This window comes from Nothobranchius furzeri, chromosome 12, assembly GCF_043380555.1.
Source record: "Nothobranchius furzeri strain GRZ-AD chromosome 12, NfurGRZ-RIMD1, whole genome shotgun sequence".
Lineage (NCBI taxonomy): Eukaryota > Metazoa > Chordata > Actinopteri > Cyprinodontiformes > Nothobranchiidae > Nothobranchius > Nothobranchius furzeri.
Window position 1 is genome coordinate 53,446,589 of NC_091752.1, and position 17,925 is coordinate 53,464,513.

General features: G+C 40.9%; 1 protein-coding gene across 3 annotated transcripts in view; it reads right to left on the reverse strand.

Moving 5' to 3' along the window:
* The window catches only part of spag9a (sperm associated antigen 9a), a 49,375-nt gene that overhangs the window by 16,333 nt on the left and 15,117 nt on the right, over nucleotides 1-17,925 (reverse strand). For 2 of the 3 annotated variants that reach the window (XM_070542696.1, XM_070542694.1), the window contains exons 2-9: nucleotides 13,398-13,518; nucleotides 7,337-7,407; nucleotides 7,171-7,259; nucleotides 6,936-7,086; nucleotides 4,303-4,392; nucleotides 1,829-1,940; nucleotides 1,605-1,698; nucleotides 1,407-1,528 (exon numbers count right to left, since the gene is read on the reverse strand). In XM_070542696.1, coding sequence (XP_070398797.1) covers nucleotides 1,407-1,528; nucleotides 1,605-1,698; nucleotides 1,829-1,940; nucleotides 4,303-4,392; nucleotides 6,936-7,086; nucleotides 7,171-7,259; nucleotides 7,337-7,407; nucleotides 13,398-13,518 — 850 coding nt within the window. The remainder of the gene's footprint in view (nucleotides 1-1,406; nucleotides 1,529-1,604; nucleotides 1,699-1,828; nucleotides 1,941-4,302; nucleotides 4,393-6,935; nucleotides 7,087-7,170; nucleotides 7,260-7,336; nucleotides 7,408-13,397; nucleotides 13,519-17,925) is intronic. The other variant, XM_070542695.1, reaches the window with a different exon arrangement.

The window sequence follows — 17,925 nt, forward strand, 5'->3', positions numbered from 1 at the left end:
GACCGGTGGCGCCTGCGCTCGGCAGCCTCGCCTCTGTCAGTGCGCCCCACGGCAACTTTAGCTACATCGTAGCTCATCACCATCAGTGTGTGAATGTGTGTGTGAATGGATGAATGATACACTGTAGTGTAAAGCGCTTTGGAGTCCTTAGTCTGAGAGGCGCTATACAAGTGCGGGTCATGCGAATTTTAAGATGATGGTGGTCAATTCAGCAGCATACGTGGATGAATTGGATGGCAGCGAGGATGACGTTCTGGGAGGAGTCGGCAGGTGTAGCGATCTGATGGCACACTGGGACCGCAGCAGCATGAGTAGGCAGAGGGCGTCTGAATAAAAGCCTCATTTGACTTTTGATTTCACATGTCAGCAAAGTTCTGATAATATGCATTAAAATAGTATTTTTGCTCAAATTTTCAACAAAAATAGTTTATTTCAAAAGTTTTTTTCCCCCTTTCCTAAAGATTAGTCTTGGAAAGGGGGGTCGTCATATAATCGGGGTCGTCATATATTCGGGTCAATATGGTAATTAAAACTCATTTATTGCCTTTTTTTTTTTTTACTGTGTGGACGTCGGAACGAGCCTTCGCACCGTGAGAACAAACATCTCAGCTCTAAAGCCGATCGTCATCCGCATACGCCACACGTCACGTGATCAGGAAGCAGAAAATCCATGAGTTAGGAGATCATTTTGGGCCGCTGCTGTAGAGGTGCGAACCGGAAAAGCTTCTGCCGATCACAATTCGACAACGGATTATGAAAGAACGGATAAGGCTCGAAACGCGCGGATTCTTCCTGATGTCAGAGGTTAGTCTCCGCTTTGTTTTGGTGTCCACATCATCATAGAGCGCAACGTTATGTGACTCTTAAAATAAACAGTGAAAACGCTGAAAAACGCTGGCAGTTAATGAGTAAAAAAATAAAAGTATAACTGTTTACTGGGAGAGAACGTATTTGTTTTATAGAATATTATAATGAGGTATCCATCCATCCATCAATTTTCTGCCGCTTATCCGGGGTCGGGTCGCGGGGGCTGTAGCCTAAGCAGGGAGGCACAGACTTCCTTCGTCCCCGCTACTTGGGCCAGCTCCTCCGGGGGAATCCTAAAGCGTTCTCTGGCGGGCCGTGAGACATGGATCCTCCAGCATGCCCTTTGACCTTAGCCTTGAAAGGTTGAGTTTGAATGCTGTGAAATTCTAAATTAGCGACAAAAGGTAATGCTAAAAAGAAGCACGTAAAACATCCATGTAGATCATTTTCAAACTGGCCTTTTCGTTAGAGGAAAAAGTTACAAACACAAAGCAAACCAATAAATTAGTGAATGTTTGGAGAGAAACGTGTCACTTCAAAAACAGTCAAATAATAAAATAATCCAACCATCGTACCAAAACTGTTTCCTGTGAACTCACCGAGAAGATCAGCTCCTTCGTCCACGTCCCCGATCAGTCCGGTGCCCGCAGAAGACAGCTCCTCAAACAGCGAGTCTGTGTTCCTGTCAAACGCCATGTTCTCAATGCCTTTGGTAGGAGTACTGAAAACAGGACAACAGGGGGTGTGACGCTACACCTCTGACCCACACCAGCCCAGCGGTGTGCTTCTTGCTCTACCTGCAGGGTTTGTATCCAATGAGGTCCATGTCCAGCTCGGGAGTGGACTCAATTATGTCTTTAACTTCAGAATTTTCCTCATTTTCAGGCAAACCTGCACAAGACACACAACAGGTGAGTGTAAGAGGAATAAAAGTATGAGCGGGTGAACGTTTTCTAAACCTCTCTATGAAGAAGGTGAGGAAATGCATCAAAACCACTGATTTTATAACAACTGAACCTACCCACTGATATGGTTCTGGTCCCCGGTGCAGCCTGCACCTCTGTGCTCCGGCTGTTCCCATCCCTCCCCTGCATGTCTGAGGTGGACGTACCAGTGAGGTCTGATAATTCATCCTGTAATCAAAACCAAACGTGCAGCATACGGTCCAAACGACAACATCAATGAACTGATACCAAAATAAAACTAACAAGTGTACAGAACACTAACTAGGCCACACGATGTGAGGGGAAACGGAAACAACTGAACAGGTTACAGTGATAGTTCAGATCTTCTGAAGATGTTTCTGTGGAACAGTTAGTATCTTACCTGCTGCAGATAGCTCTATGAAAAGCCTCAGCTGGGAGAAACAGAGTTAAACTGACTGACAGGCTAACAGCTAGTCTGCTATCTTAAAACAACCCTAAAGTCTCAGAGCTAGTCATGTTATGTAAAAACACCTTTAATAATTAGTGGCAGAGCTACCTTTCTGTAACACTTCCTGTCAGTCCCACATCCAACCTGCCTCCACTTGTTGATTAATTATTCATTTAAACAAAAGGATGTCATTTACAATCAAATATACTTATATACATGTGTTGTATTCCGGAAGAACAGGCTTTTTCGTGTATCATATTTCCCATTTTTCAAATGCAGTGAAGAGTTTTTACCTGACAACGGCACAACACTGACTGTTTCAGGCAGAAAATTTAAATTTTAACTAAAGTGCACTAAAGTGCAAAACTATTGGTGGTTTCGGTAAGGGGTCAGAACAGAACGAGAAGAGAGAAGTGCGGAACGAACGCCACGGGGAAAGGAGCCCTGCAGGCTCCTGTTCTCCCACCACGCTATTTCTGTCAAGCCAGACAGAATAGCTGAAATGCAACCCGCTAACGCAGACTCGTCCCAGAGTCTTTTGATTTCTGAGTTAATTTAAACGTGAGAAAGCGCATCTGCCGAAACGCTTCAGCAGTGTGTACTGAGGTCAACTCTGGACTGGACCGTCGCACACCTTCGTCTTCTCTGTCAGCCAAGGTGGCATCTGGAGAACCATCCTCCTGTGAGGTCCGGATCTAAAAGAGGGTCCTAAGTGCGGTGAGGCAGAACACGACCAGATAGCGTTCTGATGCTGTTTTTCTAATAAGAACTAAAGTTTAACTGCAAAACATCATTTTTCACTCAGTTCACGTTCCCTCTCCCTGAAGCAATCTCAGACACCTGCATGCACGCATTCATAATTCCATCATCCTCACTCTTAGCGCATCCAACACAAGGTCTATTTGAGCAAGCCTAAAATATCAACTGTTAAAGATTGTCCAAAAAGGTTGCCAATGTTGATCGTTTTTCCTACGATTGTCAGTTCAAATCGTTAGTTTAAATTGAAGAAATTAATCTCTTAAAATTTAAACTTGCCTTTTCATTGAACTGAAACACAGACAAACGGATATGATCGTCAGTTTATCGATGAAAACAACCTTTGAGTCTTCTTATCTCTATATTAATTTGTTAAAATTAATATTCCAGATTATTATGTAGAATGGTTCATCTTTCATAAAAGAGCCAACAACCATTACGCTACACATGTAATTTGAAACTGGCGGCTGCATAAATAAAAATCTAATTTGCACGAGAATTAAACTAGAAATGTTTTGTGATGAACAAAAAAAATTTACTTTTGAAGTCTCCTTCAGGTAAGATAATACTTGTTCATAAACTTTCCACAGAAACCCAGTTCAAAAGGTCAGAATAATGTATTTAATGTGAGATGTGAACAAACAGAGGTAGACAAACATGGCTACTATTTCTGAGAGCCAACCTTTTACTCTCTGTAGGAACAAAAATAACTATAAAGGACATTTAAACACACTCAGAAACATAGAAGGATGGGTCTGGGTGAAAATGGAGCTTATAAAAGTAGACAACAACTCCAAAAGCACCGTGGGCAGGTTCAACATCAGATTATTATCACAGAGCTAGCACCCAAACACACAACATCACTACAACAACACAACACCAATTCCACAAATAAAAGCAACAACATGAGCCATCAATCTACATCTACAACACAAATGTACAGAAAGAGAACCACAGACGTCTCACAAGGAGCTGAAACTAAAAACCTGCAAAAGTCCAGTGGTGCAAACCTAGAGCAGGAAGCGGTGCAGCTTTAAATGTGCGTTAGTGTTTGATGGCATGATCGCTAATGTTAGAAAAAAAAACACGAATGAAGCAAAAACAAATTCATTCTAAATGAAATAACAATTAAGAAGCCAGATGCAACCAATCTGTCCCTGAACTTCACATCAATAATTAAGCACTCCTGGCTTCAGACAGGACATGGTTGCATGTGGCTCTGCAAAGCACAGGAGCTCCATGGGGGGCGGGGGTGTCCTTTAAACATATGAGGCGGGACTTTGAAAAAAGACAGTGAGACAAAACTAGTGAAGCCCACACATGCACACAGGAACTGTGCAGAAGCGCCGGCGCTCATTCAACTACCTTGCAGTCGTCTGCCAGTGAATTCCCCCAAGTAGGGTCCTGCTCAGTCTTACTCCCCCTTTCCTTTGGGGGGTCGGCAAAGTCCAACTGCTTGGGGGGAAAGTAAGAATGAAGCTTGCACGTGCAGAAGCAGTTCAACAGAAATGTGCACACCTAAAAGTGTGCACGTCTGTGAAGTGAATGGAGACGCCTGTCTGTGTGCATTTATATAGCATCTCCCCTGCTTTTGCTGTAAATATCATTTTACAGAACCAGAAAAAATAATCCTCTTGGATTAAAAAAGGGGGCGGAGCTTATTGCACTACACTGAAGCCAGCCACTGGAGAGTGGTGTACTTAATATTCATGTTGGTGGTGTTTATGTGTGTTTTAAACTCACTGGATGGTTGGTTTTTTTTAACTACAATAAACATTATTTGATTATTAATTTAATATACAGTATCGCCCCATAATGAGTTTTTTCAACTTAATATTATAAAAGTTTATTACTTCAATTATCAAAAGCATCTAATTGGTTAAAACTATGATTTAAGGAGGGAGTAATGCCTAAATAAACTTTTTTTGCTGATAACCTGTATAGATGAGTGTCTAATAGTGCTGTAGACATGTGTAATCATTAGTGTGGCAGTTTAGTGCAACTTACTTTAAATTTAATACTTCAGCCCAAAACCATAATTATATCTCCATCTTCAGGTTAAAACTCTGCTCCACATTTATGTAGAGCCAGCAGTGGCCGATGGCTGAGCTGAAAAACGTGACGTTGTCAGCAAATGACTACGTTGCTGCACCGCACTGGTCTCCAGGTGAGGCAGCCACACCTCCACCTGGCTCAGCCACTCACCTGCCGATATGACACACTGGCTCTCTGAGCCGCTTGCCTCCTTGAAAAAAATGCCCTCCTCCCCTTCTTCATCTAATGATCGTGGTTAACAGGAAATCCTCCAGAATGCTGCAGAATCTGTGTCTGCTTTGGTCCTGAGCGGTAAGTCGTGTGTGAGTGCATGCTTGTGCGCACGTTAACAACTCGTTTTTAGATTGAGAAACTCCGGGGGGGGGGGGGGGGGGGATTTAGGGGGTGCGGTCTACCACTGCCTCAGTGCTGCTCTCTAGGTCCACCAGGCGACGCCTCTTTCAGAAGCGTTTTCCTAACAGGAAGTGTGGATGAAATACGTCTCAACCCATCCATTGACCCTAACTTTAATAAAATGTAAATAGAGCATTTGTAGTTATTTATGGTTGTATTTGAAAGGCAGTTGAATAATTGTCAAAAAAAATAAAGAAATCTTTGATTCTTTTAACTAATTATTATAACTTCACAAAATGGTCTTTTAAATCAAGTTGACAGTTAATCAGTTAATAAACTGATAAAATATTTCATTTTTATATTAGGAATTAGTATCATTAAATCATTTTATCATACTCATTTATTAAAATTGATCTAATTTGCCATTTGGAGCACATTTTATTAATAAAGGGGTGAACAATCTAAACAGGTTTAACCAGAAAGTCTGCCAAGACTTGTTATAATGTCATAAAAGTAAATGACTATTAAAAAATTTCAGATCCATAATTACCGTGTTTCTTGTCAGAATGTTAACAGTTATCAGAGAAACTGTTCCTGTAAATGATAATTAATACATTTTCATCGCTGATGTATTTACCTGATTCTCCCTCATTTAAATAAAATGCAGTGATTCTGACAGCGTTATGTGATAAAACTGGTTATAAAGGTGATGAAATGTCTTTCTTAACGAGACTCATCAAAGTGGATGGACATCAGAGATCATGACTGACCTGCGGCCACATGCTTGTAACAAATCTGCTGCTACTCTTCCCATAAAACTGATCTCCATAAACATGGCGTCTTTGTTTAACTCACTCGTGTTGAAAACGGCCTCAACAATAACAGACCTGTAACTGTGATTACATAAGAGCCAATCAGATCGCAGCGAGCCTTTGTCTCTCAGAGACTGGCTGCGTGCCCTGCATCAGCATCACTCCCATCATGCACTGCGCTGCACAGCTGATGTCCCAGTTTTAGCCAAAACGCAGCGGTGAAATAAAATAAAGACGCCCTGCGTGTTCCACCTGCTACAGACACTAAAAACTTTAGATTTCTAAATAAAACAACGTTAATAGAAATGATTACGGTTCAGAAACCAGCTGTTTTTAAATCTCTTTAAACTGAAACTGAATCCAGATAATAAGCAGAATCAAAAGCCATAAATATTCATGTGGCAGATTTAATTATGTCCTCCGACCACTACACCGGGGAACGTCTGCATATTCATCAGCAGCCGAAGTGGAGTCAGATAACAGAGGTGGCCTTGTCACACGCTGATTAAAAAACACACAGATCTCATCAAAGACGCTCTTATTCTGAAAGGGGTCAAAGCCAAAAACACATCTACAGAAATCAGGCTACTCTCAACAGGCTGCAGAGGACAGGACTTTGGGCCTAACAGATTACAGATTATTTAATCTGCGATTGATAGATGTTGTCCTGTTGAGCTAAAATGATTAACAGCATCAGGACTCTTTTCAGTCACGTCAGTAAGTCATGACATCATGGACTATGAAGCAGAAGCATTCTTCTCTGATGAAACAAATCCAACATGGCACCACCACACCCACCTTGAGGCTGGTGTTGGAGCGCAGCTGAGAGGACTCGGTGAGCCTCCAGCCTTCGGCGCTGGGAGTCTCTGCTCTGGTGTGGGAATCTGGGATTATCAGAGACGCTCCACCAGATGAAGGGAAAATCCCCAAAGACAGAGGTCGCTCTCTCCTTAAGAGACACAAAAATCAGACAACAGGTCTGCTGTGGCTCACTTATTCCATAAAACATAAACGTTGCACAAACGTGTCTCACCTGACTCGACCGATGCTGCTTGACTCTGAAGTCTCGCTTATCTGCTGCAGTTTGATCCTCTCTACATGCTCCATGTAGTTATGGATCATCTGTGGAGTGGAGGTAAAAACCAAAAACAAACCTGTTGGATTATTGATTCTAACTCCACGCCGTTTCCTCTCCTCACCTCTGAGTGCCGCTGATGGAGGGAGTTGTACTCCTTCTTCAGTTCTACTTCTCGTTCTTCTAACCTGCCGTCTGAAAGAAACACAAACACCTGTCGGTTTAAGATGCTTCCATTTTGCTAAAGAAATGTAAAAATCTCACAAAAACAAGAACTGGGATTAAATGACCCAATATTAACTCACACACATTTGCATTAACATTGGACAAATTGTAATAAAAGCTTAAATAAGTTGTGATTTTACTCAACCAGGCAGGAGCTTTGGGAGGAGAACGGAAAATCAAAACGGGGTTTTAGCGTTGAGCTGACTTGTGAAGCTAATCCTGTGTTAGCACATCAGCTTTAGCTCCCACCATGTCGAGCTGATTGTGGAGCAACGCCTGAATCAGTCACGGCAGCTAAAGCTTCTGCGTTGTGTCTGGCGATGACACACCCAAGTGTTTGACCTGACACCTCAGATGCTGCTGGGAATTTCTGGAGATGAGGGACGAAGTGAGACTTTGAGAGTCTTGTTGCTGACCATGTCCATCCCTGTATGACCACATGGACCCATCTTCTGACGGTTACTTCCAGCAGGATGAAGCATCGTTTCACAAAGATCACATCATCTCTACCTGGTTTCTGGAACATGACCACAAGTTCACTGGACTCCAACGACCTCCACAGTCCAGATCTCTAGACTGGTGGAAAACCCCATTTATTCAAGCAGTCAGCTGACTTCCTGTTTTAGGCGGTGTTTATGAACTCACACTGATGCTCTATTTTCAGTCTGTCCCTGTTTTGCGGCATCCCTCTGAAAGAGAACCAGTCTGGATCCATTCACCACCTGGCCTGACCTTTATTCCACCGCTCCAGAGCAGAAGGCCAATTAGCCACCATTTTTAGATAATCTATCAGCCATGCCCGTGCTTGCTTATGATTCCCAAGAAGGGACAGGAAAATGCAGCAACAGCTGAAACCTCCAGTTTGTTGTTGAGTTCATGAAAACTAGAAAAGACTGTTTATGTTTAAAATGAAGTGATCAGGTGTTTTTCAGTAAGCAGTGAAATAAAAGTGTAATGATGCTTTACTTCTGTCAGACGGAAATAAAAATGGTCATAAAATAAAAAACGAGGTTTGTATTTCAGCTAAGATTTACAGCCCCCATAGAGAAAGAGTCCACATCTATAAAACCCCTCCACGGTTTGGTCCCAATACTTTAGTTCTTCTTCCTCATTAAGCATTTGATTTGTTGACTGAGTGAATATTTCAGCTATCTCGGTGATCCGAATCATTCAAGACATTTGTTTCCTAACTGAATTTCTTCCCAAAGATGTTTGTGATTACCCTCCTAGGTTTTAAAAAGCCTTGGAGGAATCGGTGCCTAAACACTAAAATTCAGCTGTCTCCTTTTTGTATTCTTATGTTATTTGAAACTTTTATTTGTGAAAAACATATTTTCCACAATCCCAGGATGTGTCTTCTAACACCGGCGAGAAGCTGCTCCATCATGGGAGGATCTATTGGGACGTGTGTGTTCAGGTAGCCGGTGAGTAATAAACATCTGTTTATAACGCTAAAGTCAACCCAAAAAGGAAACGGTGTTATTTCCCTGATGTGTGGAATGTATTTAAAGCCTGTTTAGTTTTAAGTCCCACGCAGTGGCTCTTGGACTGGACTGGTTTGTGTAGATTTACAAATATTCATCAGGGCAGGTCAGATGTTAATATCACAGTAATTAGGGCTGCACAAAATATCACAAATATATCCTTATCGCAATATCAGCGTGCGCAATATGCATATAGCAAAGAACAGATAAATATCGCAAAGAACGTCAGCTCAAATGTTTGCTACGCATAATGTAATCTGTCAATCAAACGGAAGCATGATTTTTTTTTTTACAAATCAAATGGAGCTCTTCACCCATTTGACCAATTGGGTGGGTTCTCATATTTTAGATGCCCGCCCCCGAGGCAGACGCACTTAATTGATGATTAGAAAATAGGGCTGAAGGATTAATGGCACATGCTATTTAATTGCAATGTGACGAAAAGGAGATTTTCTTATCGCAAAGGCTGCGATTTGACTGGCAGCGAGTGGTTAGCACAATGCTAATATACATGGAAAACCCCATAGGGATGCTAACGCTAATATCGCCAATTACATTCTTACAAATTACAAATTAGGAACGTTCCAAATGATTACATTTGGAGTCCAATAAAATATAAAAACTGCCATCAATCAAATAGGTACAGACAGATATTTTAGTAAAGCTTGAAAACCGTAAGAGACTTTAATTTTCACTGAGTTTTGGCTAGCAGCTATGGACGTAAGAAGAAGAAGAAAGTACCATTTCTATAGCGCCTCTCAAGATAAAAATCACGAGGCACTTAACAAAAACAAAAATTTAAAATATAAAAAAGCATTTAGAAAATGTTTAAAAATATATTTAAAATGAACAAAAATAGAGAAAGTGAATAGGAAAGAGGGAAATCAGTGGATCCTGAGGAAGGTGGAAGAGGTGGGGAGAGCAGAATAAAGAGAGAGTGGTGAAGGTCATACAAAAAACTGAACTACAGAAGCTCTGCATGGACAAGACGTCAAAAATTATAAACACAAAAGACTTCAATAAACGGGACACACAGAAGCTGCTGATTCTGCTTTTCCCAGGATCCACGGATTACCTTTTCTTGTTCATTTTCTTTTTCCCTTTCCTCACATCTTTTGCTTATCTCATTTTTATGATTTATTTTTTGTCATTTTTTAATTTCTTTGTTTTTGACTATTTTTGTTCCTGAGTCAAGTTTTTATTTATCGCAACTAATATCATCATCGCAATTAGGGTTGTCACGGTATGAAAATTTAACCTCACGGTTATTGTGACCAAAATTATCACGGTTTTCGGTATTATCGCGGTATTTTTTAAACGGTGTTGCATATGTTCAGAAAGCATTGATAGTCCTGTTCTACACAAACTGAAATAGTTCTGAAAAGGTTTAACAGTGTTTATTAAACCTAAAATAACACAAAGCCTTAGCAAAAGTGCAACTTTTCACAAGTAAAGGAACAAATAGCTTCTTTTTCTGGAACATGTTACAGTAGTCAGTGCAGGTTTAAATTATACAAATCCAAACATTCGAAACATAAACAATATGTAAACAAATCAAAGAAACACCACTTGTTTTCTCATATACTTGTTTTCTTCATTATCAAAATGAAAATCTAAAACTCCAGTCCACACTTGACTTGAAGTCAACCTTAAAAAAATATATGTATTTAAAATAAATAGCCACTTTAAACAAATTACTAAAATAACTACTACACTATGTAATCAAATCCAAATGTTCAAGTATAAATGGCATTGAATAAGTAAACAAATCAATGACAAGGAACTAATTGTATATTTCTCTTCATCATCAACAAATAAGATGCTTCATCCAGCAACAGGGTGTCCGTGACACGGTTTAAATGCTGGCAGAGGACGCTGCGGCTGCAGTCTATAGTGACTCGTTGCATTCTCCGTCAACCAAAAGTCCTCACGTCATGCATTTAAGCTAAAATGCTAATGTTAACTTACCTTGCACTGGCTGTAGAGACGTGGGTGATGGTCACTCAGATGTGCCTTTAGATTCGAAGTGTTGCTGCCTTTTGCAGACACTTGCTTCCTGCACGTTCTGCAAACGGGATAGCCGTCTTCTATTAACTGTCCATCAGCATTTTTCAGAAATCCAAAATATGCCCATACTTCCGATTTAGTCTTCTTTGAGGGCTGATGGATGTCCTGGGCGCTGCCGTCTCCTCCTTCGGCCATTATTTCAGCTTCAAAGTTTTGGTGCCGTTGCAAATTAAAAAGTGCGTGTGCGCGCCGCGGGAACTTCAGCTGAAGCGACGGTGGCTGGTAAGGGTCATCGCGCCGAAACCGCGGCCACGGTAAACCCACCGAGATAATTTAGTTTTTTAAAAACTGGACGGTTATTTTTATTGTCAACTTTTTTACCGGGGTTTACGCTATACCGGTTACCGTGCCAACCCTAATCGCAATATTAATCACTGTTATCGCATATCACAGGTTTTCCTAATATCGTGCGGCCCTAAAAGTGATATTCTCCAAATAACTCATCAAACACAGCCTTGAAATCAGCAGCGTTCATGGATAATGTTGTGGAAACTTTGTATGAATCCATTGATTTTTTATTCATCCGACTGTCTGACTAGAGAAAAAGTAGTACGTGATGTTTAATCCCAGCCTAAATGTTTATAACCTTGTAGTCATGTAGCTTATTCCAGGCATCTGAAGCTATAACCATCTACCTACGACGGCCTTGTTAACCCTGCAGCAGTGGACTATGACTCTGAAATCAGGTGTGTCAACAAGAAGGAGTGAATGAATGAATTACCTCTGGGAGTGGCAGTGACTTCATTCACAACCATGCTAGAAAAACAAACTGGGTTTAGACAGTCAGAGGGACTAAATCAATCAAAGATACTTTATTAATCCCAGAGGGAAACCCCAATTTCCACAACGAACCAGCCCTTACCTACTTAGTTACTTTCATTGGCTGTTTTACTTAAAGAGAAAATGCATTTAAAAATATGGGAAGAGAATAAAATGTCCTTCCTTGTTTCTACTTGGTGTGCATGACTCAGTTTAGCCAGCTCAGCTGCTCTACCGTCTAGTCAGTGTGACTCCACATTTTCCAACATGCCAACTGTCTTTGCCTGCTCAGATTAATCCACCAGCTTCATGAGCAGTAAAGTGGCGCATTAAAAGATGGGAATATCACAAATCCTATAATGCTGTTAGTGTTGAGAGAGAGAGAGAGAGAGAGAGAGAGAGAGAGAGAGAGAGAGAGAGAGAGAGAGAGAGAGAGAGAGAGAGAGAGAGAGAGAGAGAGAGAGAGAGAGAGAGAGAGAGAGAGAGAGAGAGAGAGAGAGAGAGAGAGAGAGAGAGAGAGAGAGAGAGAGAGAGAGAGAGAGAGAGAGAGAGAGAGAGAGAGAGAGAGAGAGAGAGAGAGAGAGAGAGAGAGAGAGAGAGAGAGAGAGATGTGACTGACTGCCTTCCTTCCTTCTTTAGGATGTTAGTATTCTACACCAGACACTCGCTTCAGTGAGATGAATGTTCCCATACACTCTGGTTCTGCTGCTGCCTGTGACCGATACACTCCAAGCCCCTCCCCTCATCTTCAGCTCGCTGTCCACCTTACGTGTGCGCTAACAATGAGCTACGTTGAGCACAGTGTCCAGTATAATACTTAGATGTTCTGATGGGAATGTTTTCTTGAAGCTACCTCCACGATGTGCGTAATGATAAAAATGTCAGTGCGTCTGCATGCATTGGGGTAATTCTTTCAAAACGACCAACAGCCTTGAGGTTTCTCCTTTAAAATGAACTGTTTTGCCTTCTTGTGAAGATTGTTGCAAAGAGAAACAACTAAACTTGATTAGTGGCTCGGTAGGACCACCCAAACGCTGTGGCTGCTGTGGCTCCCAGTGTTTTCTTTACTTTGGGAAACGGGTAATAACAGCTCTTTGACTGGAAAAAGCTGCCAACCCCTGAGCTATACGTACCCATAGAGAAATTGTGAAGACACAATAACAAAATATCTAAATGCTTACTTTTGCATACTGAGCTCTACGTCTCTTAAAAAACTCACAAGAATGAAAAATAACCTTTGGTTTTTTATCTGTTTAATTGCACATTTAAAAACTACAAGCTTCATATTTTATCTGAGAAAAATCACATTAATGTATCATCTGCATACATATTGACATACAGATGAATCTGAACCAAGAGTAGAGCCTTGTGGGACCCCAACAGAACAGTCAAAGATTTAATCGCTCTATCCGACATTAGACTTTAAATGGAGTTACAGGTAAATTTTTGGTAAAAAGTTGGGTCCTGTTATAATTTGCCAGATGTGGAAAACACAGTCAATAATGATTTTCTATGGGAATTTAGGAGCAAGTCTGTGTGTGTGTGTGTGTGTGTGTGTGTGTGTGTGTGTGTGTGTGTGTGTGTGTGTGTGTGTGTGTGTGTGTGTGTGTGTGTGTGTGTGTGTGTGTGTGTGTGTGAGTACATGCTTACTTTGGTCTGCATAGTTCTTGATCTTGAGTTCAAGTTGACGAGAATGAGACTCCATTCTGTCCACGTGACTCTGCAGGTCCTTCTTTTCCTGCTCATGAGTGTCTTCAAACTCGATGAACTTCTACTCAAAGACACACACACACACACAAAAGAAGCTAGGTCAGACACATGAGCATCAAATACTAATGCTATTTAAGTAGAACATGTTTTGCTTTAAATTTTTAACCATCTCATCACTAAGATATGAAGACTTTGTAAAAAGTGCAAATGACAATCAAAGATGATTAAACCACAAATATACCTGTATGGTAAATGGCCTGTATTATATAACACCTTCTAGAGCCCTGGAACCTCCCAAGGCACTTTACAACACAATCGATCATTCGCCCATTCACACACGCATACACACACTGGTGGGGATGAGCTACGATGTAGCTACAGCTACCCTGGGGCGCACTGACAGAGGAGAGGCTGCCGAACACTGGCACCACTGGTCCCTCTGACCACCACCAGCAGGCAAGGGGGGTTAAGCGTCTTGCCCAAGGACACAACGACAGCGACAAACTGAGCAGGGGTCAAAACTGCAACCTTCCGATTATGGGGCGAGCACTTAACTCCTGTGCCACCATCGCCACTAAATACATGTATATCTGGAAGGATAGTTGCTACCAAGTAATTTATTACCTAGCTACTGGGGTATTTAACAGTTTGCAAACATACAGAGTATTTAAGTAAAACAATTCTAGTGAGCCAATGTGACTTTCTACCACGAATTTCATGATAACGGATTTGAAAATGTCTAAATTACGATCAGAAATCTAAGTTCCTTCCACCTTCCTTTTGACATGACCTCTGACTAGAAACCTGTGTGCGTGTGTGTGTGTGTGTGTGTGTGTGTGTGTGTGTGTGTGTGTGTGTGTGTGTGTGTGTGTGTGTGTGTGTGTGTGTGTGTGTGTGTGTAGGGGTGCCGTAAAGCGGTGAAAGATTAGGAAGATTCTAAGGGCCCACAGCTGTCAGGGGCCCAAAAATGTTTTTCAAAGTTGAATAAAAAAAATGTTAAGTTTAAAAAATCACAAGTACTTTACTTTGCAGTATTTCTTCTCATTTAAGACATTAAACAAACAATCTTTTAGTCTTTATGAAATGTATATTTATTCAGAGGTCCCTACTTTATTTTGACTAATTAATTTGAACCCCCCTCCCCCCCTCCCCCCAACGGCATTAAATGGTACAGTCCACCTGGCCGGGGGGCGCGCAGCAGGAGAGGCTAGCTCACGCAGCAGTCAGTCAGCAGAGTGCGTCAAGGCTGCAGTAAAAATATGTCTGCAAAAACAAAGTCTGGGTCACAGAAAAGGAAAGAAAGAAAGGAGAAAGAGGACAGGCAGAAGAGAGGGCGTCAGTATGTCACACAGTTTTTCTCAAAGAAAGGTGGGTTTAGTTAGTGAATGGTTAAATTCAACCTGTTTGCTAGCTCTGATATTCACAGTGAGAGGAACTACAGTATGTTTCATCTAATTATGGTAAATGGGTTGTCCTTGTCCCTACCAGAATCAGCAGCTGGTGATATGTCAGCAGGTGTCCCCTCACAACCCAATGAACCTCAAGAAGGTGAGCAATGTAGCATGCTAGCTAGCAGCCTCATTTAAGGGGGTCTATGGGAATCACTTAAGGTTCTCTTCTCTATCAGTACTATTACAAAGGAATATAAAAAGGCTATTTTTGGTGATAAACACATTGTTTTTCCACATAATGATAATTATAAATATCAATCAGTAAAAATGTATAGATTATGGATGCTGGGCAGGTTGAAGCATTATTATTTAGTCTGTTAATGTAACATAAATTACTGTGAGATTATTACTGTGAAGCACCTTTTTGAAGGCACCATACAAGAAAAAAATAACCCCTCTTCATCAACTAAATACCTTGAAATGAAATGTTTTGAATCTGACTGAATTATGGGAGGTTTTACAAGATGTAATTTGTTTATGTAGCTTTTAGAACACAAACCAAAAATCCGTAATTTCCAAATAATTCATCAGAGAGCAAAAATGAAACAAAAGCTGTTAATAATTGTAATAAATAAACTTAATATAACATTGAACACAATAAAATATGAAATCTAGCATTGATCATTATCCAGCATTATTAACTATATCACTGTAATAAATCTTGCTGTGTACAATCAAGGCTGAATATATTTTTAGCAGTTGTTTTTTTTTGTTGTTGAGGAAAAATGGGTGTCTAGAGACTTGTATACTTATTCATTCAAAGTTGTCCAACAACTACAATTTTATGTAACCCTAACTGACTCTGGTTTGAACTGTGTGCTTATTCATTTTGTGTCTATGATGAAGCCATGGAGACTTAATAAAGAAGTCACCTTGTGAGCAGTGAATCCTTAATTTTTGTCAGTCGTACAGAAATACTTGATTTCAAGAGGAAAGACAGCTGAAAATGAAGTTATGTAAAGCTTTGACACAACATGGAAATTTAATTAGATATCCAAATTTGAATTTTATCATCAAATAAAATTTTTGAATAAATAAACACATTTTAAGGGAGTAAAAGGGAAAAGGAGATTAACACCTTTCAGCATGTGCATTTCCTGCTTTATCCAGCAGTGATATTGCTAATTCTGTTGAAGGAAATTCACTGTTTAATGAGAGACTGTCATGGTCTGCGTCTGCCCCTTCCTTCATGTGCCTCCTGGTGTTCTCCATCCCTCTCTAGATTCCCTTCTGTGTCTCATAGCGCCCTCATGTGTCCTTTGTCTGTGTCTCAATATTGTGTCTTCTGTTTGTAGGCCTTTTTATCATTCCCTCAGGTCCGGTGTTCATTTAGTTATCCTCTGTCCCTCCAGTTGCAGCTCCAGCCTCTTGTTCCCCAGCCCGGTATATGTGTGTGTGAGTTATTTATGTCTGTGTGTGTGTGTGTGTGTGTGTGTGTTAGTCCTTCCCGCAGCCTTTTAGTTTGGATTTGTAGTTTTAGGTTTATCTGTCTTCCCCGGGTTCTGTTTCCCCATTTAGGTAATTATTGTCACCTGACTTCCCTCCAGCCCTCACTCCACACACCTACTTCCTGTTCCCTTAATTACTCCTCCCTGTTATTTAAGCCCTGTCTTGTCTTTGACTTGTGTCGGTCCATTGTGGTAATTCTGTCAGTCTTCTCGTGTTGTCTCTAGTGTTTTGATCTCCTGCTCAGCTCTTTTGGATATATTGGTTTTTTGGCTCCAGCCCATTTGGATATATTTTTGTTTCATTCATCCTAATAAAAGGATTTTACTTTATATCATCTCCTGCCTCGTGTCATCTTGGGTTCCTGCATTTTGGGTCCTACCAACACCGAAACGTGACAGAGACAGCTGGTGAAAATGATATGTAAATGGGTAAGAATGCATGTAGACCTATATAATTAAGCAAAACTGAAACACTAATATAATATATACATACATCTCCCTTCGAATCTGGGAGGGTGGAACCCCAGCTCCAGCTATGGACGAGCCCCCAGGGGGCCCAACTTGATATTTTTTCATGGGGCCCAAAATCTCTGGCAGACCCCCCCCCCCCCCCCCCCCCCACCTGTGTGTGTGTGTGTGTGTGTGTGTGTGTGTGTGTGTGTGTGTGTGTGTGTGTGTGTGTGTGTGTGTGTGTGTGTGTGTGTGTGTGTGTGTGTGTGTGTGTGTGTGTGTGTGTTTGCTGCCATTCTGTCCAGCTGAGCAAGCCAAAGCCCTAATGTGGCTCCTGTCTTCCTGCGGGCACACAACTCTTTGTGGCTTTGATGTAAAAGGATTTACCAAGCATTGCACAGCAAGACACTTTCAGAACCTGACGGTAGTGAATAACACATGACCGTGTATTCATCTCTCTCACTAGGGATGAGCGAGTACACCACTATCTGTATCTGTATCTGTTCAACCAACTAAATGATCTGTATCTGTATCTGTACTCGGAATGGGCGTGGCATAACCGGAAGTGGGCGTGGTTTAACCGGAAGTGGGTGTGGTTTACATCAATATATTATTTTTAGTCTCAAATTGATATGGAATGATCAGAAGTTGATGTGTGTATTGTTTATTTGAAAACTATTTACAGAGCAGCCTCAGAATTGAGATTAAATATTTTTGATCACAATAGTAAAGAAACTGTTACAGAACAAGTGTTTCAATAAAATTAGAACATTAATATTTAAGTGCATGGATTAATACATCTGAACTCATGCAGTAGGAACTAAGAAATATGAAATTCTAGAACCAGACATAACTTTATGAATATTTTTTTATTTTAATTTGATTAAACTGATTTTTTTCTTAACGTTCTTGGTATTTTGCCCCACACAAAGTTAAACAAAACAATGTTGATTGAGGTGTGTGTGTCTGAGAGAGATAGAGAGGGAGAGAGATGGAGTTAAAAAAATAAAAACCCGACCGGAGCGGAGGTAGTGAGTGACTTGATGCAGAACGTCAGCTCTGTCTTGTCAAATGCACCATGTAAGTTACGAAAAAAGTAACTTTAAATATTCAACCGAA